This window comes from Macrobrachium nipponense, chromosome 12 (assembly GCF_015104395.2).
Source record: "Macrobrachium nipponense isolate FS-2020 chromosome 12, ASM1510439v2, whole genome shotgun sequence".
Taxonomy (NCBI): domain Eukaryota; kingdom Metazoa; phylum Arthropoda; class Malacostraca; order Decapoda; family Palaemonidae; genus Macrobrachium; species Macrobrachium nipponense.
In genome coordinates this window covers 30,224,708-30,239,707 of record NC_087205.1, presented here as the reverse complement: position 1 = coordinate 30,239,707, position 15,000 = coordinate 30,224,708, and the positions used below count along the sequence as shown (strand labels likewise).

Below are 15,000 nucleotides of genomic sequence, written 5' to 3'. Positions count from 1 at the left end.
AGTTTTCCTAAGTATATCAGAGGGAAGGACATCAATACTTATAAAGGACTATTGTTTTATAAAAAAAAAAAAAATGTTAACATGGATAGTCTAATTTTAGGTTTAAGAGGAATATTGGGAATAAGATGGCAGGATAAAGAGAAATAATACGATAGTAGAATTTACTAATTGTCTACAATTAAGAAATTCCACATTCAATTTTCCGTCGTCCAATCCGTGTCCAGTCTGTCTTGCAGATAACTTATTTCTTGATATTACTTACGCTAGTTAAAATAAAAATAACATAATAATGATGATAATAATAACAGAGCTTCAAGTTTCTCAAGAATGTCGTGAAAATTTTGTAGAATTAATAAACCAGATTTTTTATACAATTGATTTTTAAACAATGTTACCAGATTGAAATGTCAAAAAATTAACTGGTATATGCAAAAATCTAGGTACAACTTTTTTCATAGTATTAACCTTTCCCAGTTGCTTGAAAGAGGTGAACAAATGGAAATAAAATGCAGAAAGTTTCTTATCAGCAGAAAATGTCTGTGAATATCCCGTAGAGTATTTCACCATTGTCTGAATATATATATAAATATTCCGTAGAGTATTTCATCATTGTCTTGGATATGTTGGTAAATCAAAGACTCTTTTTATTAAAATATCTGTGAATATCCCGTAGGGTATTTCACCATTGTTGCTAAGTATATGTTGTTGCTATTTTAAGGTCTAATCCCTTTTTTTATTAACGGTTTTAAAGAGAAAATGAAAAATTGCTGGATATTCAGACTGAAAACCTTCAATCTAGTTTCTCCGTAGCAACAAACAGGTTCGTATGTTTGATTTATACCAACTCATTTCTCAACCTCTTTGCATATAGAAATCTAATTAGTTTGTTTAATTAATTACTTTTTTGTATGTTTTTATCTTTATCTTTAGGCTTACTAATCTCCAATTATTTTCCTTTTTACTTTTTATGTATAAGCCTTGCAATTTCCCAGAAAATTATGATAATAATAATAATAATAATAATAATAATAATAATAATAATAATAATAATGGTAATGGTATTATTATTATTATTATTATTATTATTATTATTATTATTATTATTATTATTATTATTATTATTATTATTAATTTGGAATGTGCCAAAAGTTCAGTCAATACATAAAAAACTAAGAAATCAATAAAAACTGCCATGACAATTTAAGCAAAAATTTCAAGGACAGTTGTAAACGCTGTTTGAGTTAGCAGTGGCAACGCACCTGACAGTTACAGCACCTTTCCGCCAAGCGACATGCGTTCGTCCTCATATGAACACCAATTGTTATGTTTTGAAGTCATGCGGAATTTCAATTCAGCCTCGTGGTTGTCCCAGCGACGCTCTTTGAACGTTTTGTAGTTGCTGGAATTATCGTTGATATTAAAACGCGTGTTTTGCATCGTAGTTATTGTGGTTTGTCAAAGCCAAAGCAATTATTGCTGTCGTTGTGATTCGTTATTTTACAGTTATGGTAACCATTCTTATTGTTAAAATCATTTTTTGCAACTTTTGCAATTATTGTTGTAATTGAAATCGTTATTCTACAGGCATTGTAATTACTGTTTTTGTTAAAAGTAATGATCTACAGTCATCGCAAATATTGTTTTTATTCAAATCGTTGTTCTAGAGTTGTAATTATTGTTGCTATTCAAATTGTTATTGTACAGTTATCACAATTATTCTTATTGTTAAAACCGTTATTTTGTAACACTCATAATTATTATTGTTATTAACATCCTTATTCTACAGTCATCGTAATTATAGCTGTTATTCAACTCGGTATTTTAAAGTTATCGTAATTATTGTTGCTGTTAAAATCATTATTTTACAGTCATCGTAATTACTATTGTTATCTGAATGGTTAATTTACAATTATCGTAACTATTCTTAATGTTAAAATCATTATTTGCAGCAATCGTAATTATTGTTGTTATTCAAATAGTTATTCTTCAGTCATCACAAGTATTGTTGTAATTCAAATCTTTACTTTAATCTTTATTTTACAGTTATTGCAATTATTGTTGTTATTCAAATTGTTATTTTCCGTTATCATAATGATTGTCCTTATTCAAATTGTTTTTTACGGTTATTGTAATTATTGTTGCTATTCAAATCATCATTTTAGTTATCGTAATTATTACTGTTGTAAAGATCAATTTTCAAAGTTATCTAAATTATCATTGTCGTTAAAATCATGAATTAAAAATTTTTTGTAATTATTATTGTTGTTGAAAGCATTACTAGTTATTACGCACATTCCATATTGTCCTATTTTCTTTTTTATAAAAAATACGCAAATATAGACATATGCAAAAGAGTCTACCTGTTTAGATTAATTCAATTATTTTTACATTTAATGCCTTATATTACCTCACTATTGCTACATTAGTTAATGAAACATGACCTAATTATATATTTATTTTTGTGTCACCATTAATCAGAAAAAACGGTTGAGCATTTATGTAAGGAGTAATTAAAAAAAAGAAACTATTTCACTGAATTATATTTAGAGTATTTAAGTACATTGAAATATATATAGGTTATCAGGTTGGGTTAGCGAAACATTACCCACTAATAACCTCCCATTGAAAATGTATTTATTTTTATCTTTTTCAGAATCATTAATTTTTTTCTAGACATTTACTTTACCCAAAGAAACATTACTGATTCAGTGACAATGACCAAGAGGTTTTATGAGATTACTTCTAATAGCTAAATATACAGTTAATCTTAGCAATCACCTGTAATTGCCAGTTTTGGCTTGAATATATATCAGCGAGAACATGGATATTAGCACCATAAATAAAGCCATTTCCCGATACAATGAGACAGACGCCATCACATCTCGTCAGAGTGTAGTTGCCAGCGTTGGCAGCAAGGGTCATAAACCGTAGGAAAGGGCCATGAAAATGGCCATAAAGACAAATAATTTCTTGACAAATGGTAGAGTGATATAATGACGAAGCTTTAGGCCCATACATTGCCGGCGCAATTTGCTGTTGGGCCTAGTTGTCTGAAATTGTTATTTTTACTGTTGTAGTGACTTCTTGATGACACTTTTAATTGAAATGAATAAATTAGGGGAAAATAATACGGATGAGAAGATAGAGAGGAATAAAATAAGAAAGGAGCATCAGCAAGAGTTTCATTTATATTTACACTTGGATATTTTGAATCATTTTTTCATTATAATTTAAAAAAGCCAGTTTATGTCCTTAGTATAACACAGAGAAATAATTAGAATTTTTAGAAATAAGGAATAAATCACTGCGTTGTTTTAATGGCCGCATCTTTAAGTTATTCATGAGAAGCCTAAATGTCCAATGTTTTTATCAGCATAAGAAGAGTCTGATGCAGCAGGAATTTTTATAATGTTCTTTAGGAGATTCAGATGAGACATTACATCTGCACCCTTTCTTTATTCCTTTAATAACTTTTTATTAAATTACCTTTCATGGAATGTACATAACATGCAAACACACATCTTGTTATCCTTGAATAATTTTATGTAGTCAGTATTTGCGTGCGTGGATATGAATATGATTTTCCATATAAATGATTAAATTGTACTTGAAAATTGAAAAAGAAATATTCTGATTATTAGTGAATAAAGGATCCTGCCTTCGTGATATCAGTGTCCTGATCACAAGTATAACAAAAGGACGTATTTTGAGGACATAATATATAGACCACTGTGAACCTTAGCGCACGTATGCAGTGTATATGCATATGCATATGTCTAACCCCTTCACTCTCTTGTCCTACTTGCTGACTTGAGCTGGACAGGAGGGGAAATTTGTCAGACATTGCAGTCGACAAAGGAAAAGTAGCTTCATACACACACATATATGTATATATTATATATATTATAGATATATATATATATATATAATATATATATATATATATATACGTGTGTTTATGTGTGTGTGACTGGAGCTGCTGCTCCTGTCTTCTGATATATATATACAACTCTAATAGCCACAATGCCCTCTTAACTTCTTGAATTCTTTGCTCTTTTTCTTGGATATATTCTTCTTGTCTTTTAACGGAAGCTTTAATGCTAAGTATGATTAAATTATTTCTAAAATAAACACAATGAATACAACGAACAACAAAAATCTTGGTGGATGAATAAAAGTTGTGATCTTTACGTTAATCCAATTTATTATCAATACTAAGACATTACAAGTGTTATCATAACGACCAATTACAAACAGTGTTCCGATGGAATCTTAAGAAAACTAAATATAAGGAAACAGTTGACTTACCAAACAATCTCTTACCGTAATAAAAAAAATCAATTAAAAATTAGACTGGTGACTGATTCAAAGTTTCTAATTATGATGCAAAGATAAACTCGTTAAATTATGATTTTACTAAATCACTTCAATCTTTATATTAATTTCTTTTAATTGGTTACTGATTTAAATCTTGAATCCTTACATAATGGTGGTGTTAAATTATCAAAAGGCGTTACTTTACCGCGAATTAATCATGGTCAAAAAATAATACAGTTACAACTCTGAATTTGCTGTGGAGTTAATTTCTGGCGCTTCATTGTCCAAGTTTATCATGATCATCATCATCATCACCATCATCATCATCATCATCTTCAAGGTTTGGGTGCCCCCTCAGTTGTTGGAGGAGCTTGGTCTGAAAGTAAAAAGTCAAAGAAACGATTGAATGAAAAGATAAAACGAAGGGAAACTTGCAAGTGGTCACGAATGACTAAACAAGAATGCTTACGATTGCGAGTGAGTTTGATAAACAATTGCATTAAGGCAAGAGCTAAGCCAGAATTAGTCCTATGCTGCGCAAAGAATGCTCAAGGGATAATAGGGGAATTATGAGTGGAATAATATGCGCGAAGGAGATGAGGGTGTGGTCAATGAGGATAAACAAAAAGGAAAAAAATTACACTTTTGATGAGCTTTCTATGGTTTGAAAATATATAGAATATTATTTTTTTACACGTCTAATAATTTTAAACTACACATGGGACGAATAAAAGTAATTTAGTTTTGAGGAACGAAAGAAATTATGACATTATTCTTTATTAATTAGCATTAGCATATACTATATACATATATACCTGTATATATATATATATATATATATATATATATATATATATATATATATATATATATATATTACATACTTATATGTAACGTTGGCCGACCTGGAAGCCCTAACCATCACATAAGGCCACTGCAGATATGAGCTTCGGCACTGAATTGAACTCCGAACTACTAAAATAGATTTTATTCCAAAAGATAAGCAAGATTCTATCTATCATGGAAAATTGAAATGAATAAATCAATGTTAACAATATTACACCCAGATGAACCTGCCACATAGAAAACAGATCTTTGAAACTACACCTGTCTAACTGAAATGAATCCTCAAATGAAACAAAAACTGAGACATCTCTGTTAGAACCCCCATATGTTCGCTCAACAAATTAAAATGTCACATAGCAAAAAGAACCGTCTCTTCAGTTCGTTAATACACAGCAAGGGGCTTATCAGAACTGATAATTGATCAGCTTATAAAGGCTGACAGAGTTCCATTCAAAAGAAGATATGACCCTCATTAACATACATCATGAATGAAATAAATCTCGTGAATGAATCAATGCTTGAGATATCAGTACATGAGAGAAAAAGGTTCACTGCAGCTGCATGACACAGCGGGCATCACAAACAGTTCAAAGCACTGGAAAGGAAAGGTATTAGTAAAAGTATTCACTAACTCTCACCTCTAGGTCCATTTTGCACAGTCCCGCGGCTTCACCGCCCAACCTTTTCATGAATCAATCTTAAATCGCAGTGCCTTAAAAATTCCATTGATATCTCTCACGAAGGATATAACACAATTTTATGTACGGACTCTCCTCATAAGACACTCCCCTTTAGAATGACGTCGCTGACACGTAATGAGTTCATTACCTAGGAAGATTCCGTGACGTCACTCATCACTAATTTAATAACTCAGGAGATCTCCAAAATAGCAGGTTTCCAATATTTTGCCGCTTGTAAATTGATCTGTCTCAAAAGGTAAAATCTACCTTTCGCTGGTTCCGCCCATCGGAACAAACTACAAACAAATGTTCCGTTCGGGGAAATTCCATAGCAGACCCACACTCAATGTCCAAAGTGACCTGAAGCAGTCAAGCTCGCTAACGAAGGACATTTCCTTTTGTCTCCGTGAGAGCCAATGCTGACGTCTATCATTTCGAAGAATGTAATCTCAACAAATAAAATGTTCAGACACACTCTCTTTTCCGATCATTTTCATAGGACAGCAAGACAGTCTATGCACGTGCATTAAGTGCTGAATATCTACCCTATATATATATATATATATATATATATATATATATATATATATATATATATATATATATATATATATATATATATATTATATGTATGTATGTATGTATATGTTTATATATATATATTATATATATATATATATATATATATATGAATAACTTGATCACGAAGTATATAAAAGACGTGATGCTATGTATAAATGAAGGTTTTTTGCCACGAAGGAAAAAAATGAAAAAGCGAGATAGCTTTTTCATTTTTTTCCTTCGAGGCAAAAAACCTTTATATATATATATATATATATATATATATATATATATATATATATATATATATATATATATATATATATATATATATGCACTGAATGATACTAACGAAATACTTTTTGCAATAATGTACGTGGAAAATATTGCTTTAGGTTTTCTTATTCGCTTATTTCGTTTTACCTCCAATTTATTCATATATAAATATCTGCTTTCACTAAGAAGCTGTTATCTTTTATTTGATATTATCATTAGTACTACTGCACACTTGTCAGTTACGATTCAAGGTCCGCTTCCAGGTACGTCACGCAACAGTTCTCGGTACGTCACGTACCGACTCCTTGGTACGTCAAACGTCGATTTTATGAACGTTACGTACTCGACTCGAGGGTAGGTTACGTCGCATTCCGACCCCTTAGGGAGCATGTCACGTAGCGATTCATGGAAAGTCACGTATCCATAATGAACACGTCATCTTACATATCCCACGTACACCCGCATACCAAATTTAGGTACGTCACATACAGATTCTGAGCAGAGTTGCGTACGTTATGTATCGAGTCTGGGCACGATACGTACCGATTCTGGGCACGTCATGTACCTATTCTAGGTGTGTCACCTACCGATTCTGGGCGCGTTACGTACTGAGTCTGGGAAGGTTACGTGCTGATTCTGGGTACGTTACGTACCTAATCCAGGTGCGTCACTTACCGAATCTGGTCACGTAACGTACCGATTATGGGCTCTTCACGTACTGATCCTGAGTACGTGAGCACCAATTCCCCAGGACCATCACGTACCTACGACCCCTTGGGTATTTTTTCGCGTGATTTGATTGATAGATTTGTGAAAATCAAATGGCTCTCATTTGTATTTAGTGCCCAAATTTAAACGAGACATTATAGGAGAATTAAAGTCGATAAAGTTAATTAAGTCTTTCTTACATATTTTTACGTGGATGGGAACCAATCTGTTACCTAGCAACGAGACCTACAGCTTATTGTAGGATCCGAACCACACCGAGAAATGAATTTTATCACCAGAAATAAATTCCTCTAATTCCTCGTAGGCAGAGCGGGGAATCGAACCCGGACCCTGAGATCGGTAGTCAAGCATGTAACCGAATCGTCCAACGAGGAAGTATTAAAGTCGATAAAAGTACGTTTCAAAATGGCATTATTGCAATGCATTTTGATATGTTTTTAACGACTTTTTTTATAAAGTCGATAAAATCATATATAAATGTATTGCAATAATGCCATTTTGAAATACATGTCACACTTCCTCTCCTGAACCAAACAAAAACTTCTTTCAGTTTTCTTCTGAAGATTGTAAAAGAAACCCACAAAATGACGCAGTATAACTTGTTTACTTGTAATTATTTACATATTATTTTGCTCAACACTCGAGTACTTTCAGGCCCTATCTGTGGCCCTTTCTCATGAGATGGGTAGGTTGTCAGATTGGGTCAAGGCCCAGCAGCCTTCTGGAACTTCTTCTTGTCAGGATATCTCTTGAGAAAGGGCCACAGATAAGGTCTGAAAGTACTCGAGTGTTGAGTAAAATAATATGCAAATACTTACAAGTAAACAAGTTTCTACTGCCTCTCCTCTTATTTAAGAAAATTAAATGGCTTTATTCTCATTCAACTTGAAATTTTATACCAGACATATATGAAAATTACTGTAGATAAAATTACATTAAAATGTATATCAATAAAACCATTTTGGTAGGCATACCTAACACTTGTATGTTAAAACGGAATTACGTAACAAAAGTACAAGATGACGCCGTTCATTGATCCCGAGAGGAAATAAAACCAACCGGCTTTTTTTAAGTGGTATTTTCTTCTTCTTCTTCTTCTTCTTTTTCTTCTTCTTCTTGGCTGGTTCTATCTTCAATCTGTGCACGGCGCCCAAGTCTACCGGCTTTTCGTTCTAAACAAGCAAAACTACCGCTAACTATTTGACCAATTTGTATTTTCAAACGTATTTCTATCGTCCCAATGAAATTTATGTGAACGATGTATTATATACAGGTGCCAAGTATGATTAGATATAAAAAATAATATAAAAATAACCATACCCTGATGTACTTTTCATTTAAGATTTCGATTATAGTTTCAAGACAATAAAATAATTGGTTTAACCAGGATTGACCGACTGCAAGTCAAAACAATGCGTTTTTCAGCACGTTATGTTTCACCCTTTGGACTCTTTTTGTTAATTAAGTTATCGTTATGCCAGCAACAGTTCAGGTTTCTCGAGATATCCAACCGCTCCCGGTTTAGGGTTGACAAACACCAAATAGGAAACTCAGTCTGATATTCTTCAGTGTCTTGCAATCGACTTTTTCCGTCAACATTCCACCCATGATTAAGAATTTCAACTTCCCTCTTGGAGGATTACAAAGATCTTACCTAATAACTTAAGTAGTTTATTTTGTCAATTAATTTATCTCTATCTTTTTTCTTGATTATTATCCATATTCATTTTATTAATTGTCATCTGTTTACCTATTTAAGTGCTTAATTACATTTATTTATTTTATCTAGTTCCATATCATAATAATTTAAATAATTTATTTGGTTTACCCTGCTACCTGCTGCAAGGCAATCTACAACACTACTTAGGTCGAAAGAAGAATGAAAATAAAGAATTTAGGCCAAAGGTCGAGAGCTGGGTCCTGTGATGAAGTCACTCGATGCTGAAAAGGAAATTAACAGTTAGAAGATCTAAAAGGCGTAACAGGAAACAATTTCTAGGAGAGCGTGGAAAAGGCAGATGGAAGAAAGACAACATGAACGAAGGTACAGTAAAAGGAATGAAAGGCCACTTACTTCGGGAGCAGTAGCGGCATTTGCTATCTGGGCAGGGGCAGTTGACCTCAACAGCATTGTCGCTGCTACCATCCGGGCAGGGGCTGGCTTTGTCCTGGCAAGAGCCTGTCACGCCTGGGCATTCGGGTTGTTGACAAGGGACGCAGCACTTGCACGGTCTATCATTGAAGCCCCTGCAGAGTTGCTCGCTTGGGAAGAAGCCTTTGGGGCATTCCCGAGCTGGGTGGGTACAGATACCCTTGCCCTCAGCGCACGTGCTCTGCAGACATTCCTTGCAGCACCTGAAACAGAGGTAGGGTGTAAGTGACATGTTTACCAGATAATTACATGATAGTTTTATTAGTTTATTTTACCATCTTTGTGATGGGTTAGGTATAATGGACTTCAGATATTTCTCACATTGAATATGAGCCTATCTCTATCTATTACATAGAAATAGACACACACACATACACACACATCATTCAGTTTCTTGTCTACAAGTTGTAGCACACTTCTCCATTTCATAGTTAAACGTAAAAGCTTTTTTCAGCTCAAACTGATCCTCTATAAGATTATCTCAGGTCTATGTATACTATACTCGGTTTTTTTCCATCTGCCCATCCGCCTGTGGTGTTTTTGTATGGTAACCTTGCGTCCCGGGCTTGAGATAGTTACATTCAACGAGTATAATAATATCGTGTTTCGAATATTAACGGTGTAATTCGCATACAGTAAATTATTAAAACACTTTTCAGTTGCAAATGTACACCCAGATATCATTTTATTTACCTAAAACTTACACATAGCGTAACTATCTAAAGCCCGGGACGCAGTGTTACCATACAAAAACACCACAGGCGGATGGACAGATGAAAAAAAAAACAGAGTATAGTCACAGCTTTTCCATCTACAATATAGTCAATCTTTACTTAATCTCTCTCTCTCTCTCTCTCTCTCTCTCTCTCTCTCTAACCTGCAGTCTCCTTTAGCGCAGTCGTGCCAAAAGGCGTATACCTCCTCCTCTGCGCAACTCCTTCGACAATGGCCTCCATTAGCCTTACAGTTGTTTGAGGCTTCTCCGTCACATGCTGTAGAAGGGTAGTGAATTCATTAATGATATAAGACTGAGTCTGCATTTTTTTTTTTTTTTTTTTTTTTTTGCATTATCAGTTCTACTTGAATATAAGAATCCAGGATGGCTTTCAGACGACTATCAATTTTATTGGTTTCCTCTTGAAAGGAATGTTAATATTATTTTTATTCGATTATTTATTTTTGTCTATCACAGTCATCCTATTCGACTGGATGTTTTTTTTTTTTTTCTTTTTTTTTATAGTGTGGGGTTCCGGGTTGCACCCTGCCTCCTTAGGAGTCCATCACTTTTCTCACTATGTGTGCTGTTTCTAGGAGCACATTATTCTGCATGAGTCCTGGAGCTACTTCGGCATCTAGTTTTTCCAGGCTCCTTATCAGGGATCTTGGGATCATGCCTAGTGTTCTCATGATTATGGTTTCAATTTCCATTGACATATCCCATATCCTTCTTATTTCTGTTCTTGTGGTCCAATGTATTGCAACATCAATGCGTGATGCTCTCTTCTTGATATTGTCAATCAACGTCACATCTGGTCTATTGCACGTATCACCCTATCTGTTCTGATACCATAGTCCCAGAGGATCTTTGTTTGATCGTTTTCTATCATTCCTTCACGGTTGGTAAGCTAGCTGGAATTTCTTGCACAGGCTCCAGTGGAGGGCTTTTGCAACTGAATCGTGCCTCTTTTTGTACTAGTTCTGTGCAAGTGTCGGACATTCGCTTGCTATGTGGTTTATAGTTTCATTTTTCATATTACACTTTCTGCATATGGGTGAGATGTTATACCCATCTGTCGTTTTTGGACATATTTGGTTATTATTTTTGTTGTGATTATTATTATTATTATTATTATTATTATTATTATTATTATTATTATTATTATTATTATTATTATTATGCTAAAGAGCTTTCAGATTACTATATATTTTGTTGGTTTCTGCATGAGTCCTGGAGCTACTTCAGCCTCTAGTTTTTCTAGATTCCTTTTCAGGGATCTTGGGATCGTGCCTAGTGTTCCTTTGATTATGGGTACAATTTCCACTGGCATATCCCATATCCTTCTTATTTATATTTTCAGGTCTTGATACTTTTTTTCCCTTTCTTTCTCTTCAAATCGGGTGTCCCATGGTATTGCGACGTCAATGAGTGATACTTTCTTCTTGATTTGGTCAATCAACGTCACGTCTGGTCTATTTGCACGTATCACCCTATCTGTTCTGATGCCATAGTCCCAGAGGATCTTTGCCTGATCTTTTTCTATCACTCCTTCAGGTTGGTGCTCGTACCACTTATTACTGCAAGGTAGCTGATGTTTCTGCACAGGCTCCAGTGGAGGGCTTTTGCCACTGAATCATGCCTCTTTTTGTAGTGGTTCTGTGCACGTGCCGAACATTCGTTTGCTATGTGGTTTATGGTCTCATTTTTCGTATTGCACTTCCTACATATGGGAGAGATGTTATTTCCGTCTATCGTTCTTTGAACATATTTGGTTCTTAGGGCCTGATCTTGTGCCGCTGTTATCATTCCTTCATTTTCCTTCTTTAGCTCTCCCCTCTGTAGCCATTGCTACGTGTCATCGCTGACTAGTTCTTTAGTCTGTCTCATGTATTGTCTGTGCAATGGTTTGTTGTGCCAGTCCTCTGTTCTGTTTGTCATTTTCCTGTCTCTGTATATTTGTGGGTCTTCGTCTACTTTTATTAGTCCTTCTTCCCATGCACTCTTTAACCACTCATCTTCACTGGTTTTCAGATATTGCCCCAGTGCTCTGTTCTCGATGTTGACGCCGTCCTCTATACTTAGTAGTCCTCTCCCTCCTTCCTTTCGTGTTATGTATAGTCTGTCCGTATTTGCTCTTGGGTGTAGTGCTTTGTGTATTGTCATATGTTTCCTGGTTTTCTGATCTATGCTGCGGAGTTCTGCCTTCGTCCATTCCACTGTTCCTGCACTGTATCTGATTACTGGCACTACCCATGTGTTTATGGCTTTTATCATATTACCGGCGTTGAGTTTTGACTTGAGTATCGCCTTGAGTCTGCATATATTCTTTCCTGATCCTGTTCTTCATCTCTTGGTGTTTTACATCCCCTCCTTCCATTATTCCCAGGTATTTGTATCCAGTCTCATCTATGTGTTTGATGTTGCTCCCATCTGATAGCTTTATCCCTTCAGTTCTTGTTACTTTGCCCTTTTGTATGTTGACTAAGGTGCATTTTTCTATTCCAAACTCCATCCTGATGTCCCCACATACAATCCTTACAGTCTGGATTAGGGGATCTATTTCCTTGATGCTCTTACCATACAGCTTGATGTCGTCCATGAACATCAGATGCTTAATTCTGTTGCCTCTTTTCTTGAGTTGGTACCCGGCATCCATCTTCTGTAGTACTTTTGTCATGGGAATCATGGCTACTACGAAGAGTAGTGGGGACAGTGAGTCGCCCTGGAAGATCCCTCTCCTAATATTAACCTCTGCTAGTCTTATTCAAGAGCTTAGTTGCGCATTGTATTTTTGAGGAAGCTGATGGTGTTTTCCTCTGCCCCATATATTTTCAGGCATTCTATTAGCCATGTGTGTGGTATCATGTGGAAGGCTTTCTTATAGTCTATCCATGCCATGCTTAGGTTGGTTTTCCTTCTCCTACTGTTCTTCATTACCATTTTGTCTATCAGGAGCTGGTCATTTGTGCCCCTACACATCCTTCTGCAGCCTTTCTGTTGGTGGGGGATGGTGTTTGTCTCCTCTACGTAGTTGTATAGCCTTTCACTGATGATACCTGTTAGTAACTTCCACATTATTGGTAGGCAGGTGATAGGCCTGTAGTTACTGGCTATATTTCCCTTACTCTTGTCTTTTTGTACTAAGGATGTTCTTCCTGTGGTCATCCATTTGGGTACATGGTGATTTGAGATACAATGCTGGAGTTGTTCTGTTATTCGTGGGTGTAGGGCCTTGAGGCTTTTGAGCCAGTATCCATGGACTTCATCAGGACCTGTGGCTTTACCAGTTTGGCATTTTCCTTTAGTTGGCTTCTGAGCTGTGGTTATGTCGGTATCTCTGTGAATCTTTGTTTTATTCTCCGTTTCTTCTTCCTCGACTTCCTGGAGCCATGTTGCATGTTTGTTGTGTGATACCGGATTGCTCTATATGTTTTCCCAGAGTCTCTTACTTGGTTCGGCTTCAGGAATTTCTTGGGTGTTTGTCTTCCCCTCTTAGTTGGCTGTGTAGTCTTTTCTGGTTGGTTCCGAATAGTTTGTTCTGTTGGTATCCCTTATTCCTGTTCATGTACCGTTGGATCTTATGTGCTTTGGCTTTAAGCATCTATTTTACATCTTCTATTGTGTTGTTTAGTCCCCTCTCTTGTACTTTGTATTTCTCATTGAGTTCCTCCCTTGCTTTCTTGCTTCTTAGCCTTTTTTCTGCCATCTCTTTCAGTTTACTCAAGTCAGATCTCATCACCATGATTTGCTTTTCCAGGCGCCTTTTCCAAGGAGGTTGCTGTTTTGGTTTCTGTTGGGTTGGTTGTGCTGGTGGTGTTGGTGTTCGTATCCCCATCAGTTCTGCTACTAATCTTGTTCCTGCATATGCTAAGTTATTTGATTTTGTGATACTGGTGGTGTGTATTATGCCCATTATTTCATTGACCTCACTTGTTTTCTCCCTTAAAATCTTGGTGTTGTAGGCTTTTATGGAGGGGATCTTTGTTCTCTGTATCTGGCTCCATCCATTGTCTAATCTTTTCTACCCATTCCATCCTCTCTGTTACTTCGTCATCCCTGTCATCTTCTGTGGCATCGTCTCTCAGTTCGTCTTCGTGTAATTCGTTGTCGTGTGACATTTCCCTTTCCAGTTCTTCTCTTTCTGTTGTGGAGAGCCTGTTCTTTTTCTTTATGTTCCTTACTTGGTCTGCCAGCCTCTGCTCTGTTTGGGGGGTGTTATTCCTCTCATTCCAGATGTTAACCAACCTTCTTCTATATCCTCTCTCCGTCAGGTTGCTTGTGATGTAGCATCTCCATATTTCCTTATTTTCTTCTCTTGTCCATTTCTTCCTTTGGTTAGCTTTTGTAGCTCCAATCTCAGGCTGTTGGTTACTGTCGTTGTGGCGGTCAGTAGCTGGATGACGACCTCCTAGTACCTGACCGTCTTGCCCTTCAATTGGGATGAATACCTGGCTACCGGACGAAGCTCCTCTGTTGCCAGGGGTTCCAATTACGTCGTTGTCGTTTATTCCTTCATTTCTTAACATCATTGCTGAGTTTTGCTATTTATTATTATTATTATTATTATTATTATTATTATTATTATTATTATTATTATTGTTGTTGTTGTTGTTGTTGTTGTTGTAGTTGTAAAATAGAGACTTGTCATATAAGAATATTTGTATAATAATGAAAATAATTATTATTAATTTACTACTTACAAGCGCAGCAAGTGCAGAGCC

The 15,000-nt window shown here is 35.4% G+C and overlaps 2 protein-coding genes across 3 annotated transcripts in view; both read right to left on the bottom strand.

The window, feature by feature from the left end:
* The window catches only part of LOC135224768 (uncharacterized), a 110,883-nt gene that overhangs the window by 63,306 nt on the left and 32,577 nt on the right, over positions 1-15,000 (bottom strand). The gene's annotated exons all lie outside the window — the stretch shown is intronic.
* LOC135224448 (scavenger receptor class F member 1-like) overlaps positions 4,187-15,000 on the bottom strand; it is a 315,394-nt gene continuing 304,580 nt past the window's right edge. For both annotated transcript variants that reach the window (XM_064263441.1, XM_064263440.1), the window contains exons 4-7: positions 14,980-15,000; positions 10,439-10,553; positions 9,484-9,764; positions 4,187-4,693 (exon numbers count right to left, since the gene is read on the bottom strand). The exon at positions 14,980-15,000 is cut by the window's right edge and continues 98 nt beyond it. In XM_064263441.1, coding sequence (XP_064119511.1) covers positions 4,653-4,693; positions 9,484-9,764; positions 10,439-10,553; positions 14,980-15,000 — 458 coding nt within the window. In that variant the 3' untranslated portion in view covers positions 4,187-4,652. The remainder of the gene's footprint in view (positions 4,694-9,483; positions 9,765-10,438; positions 10,554-14,979) is intronic.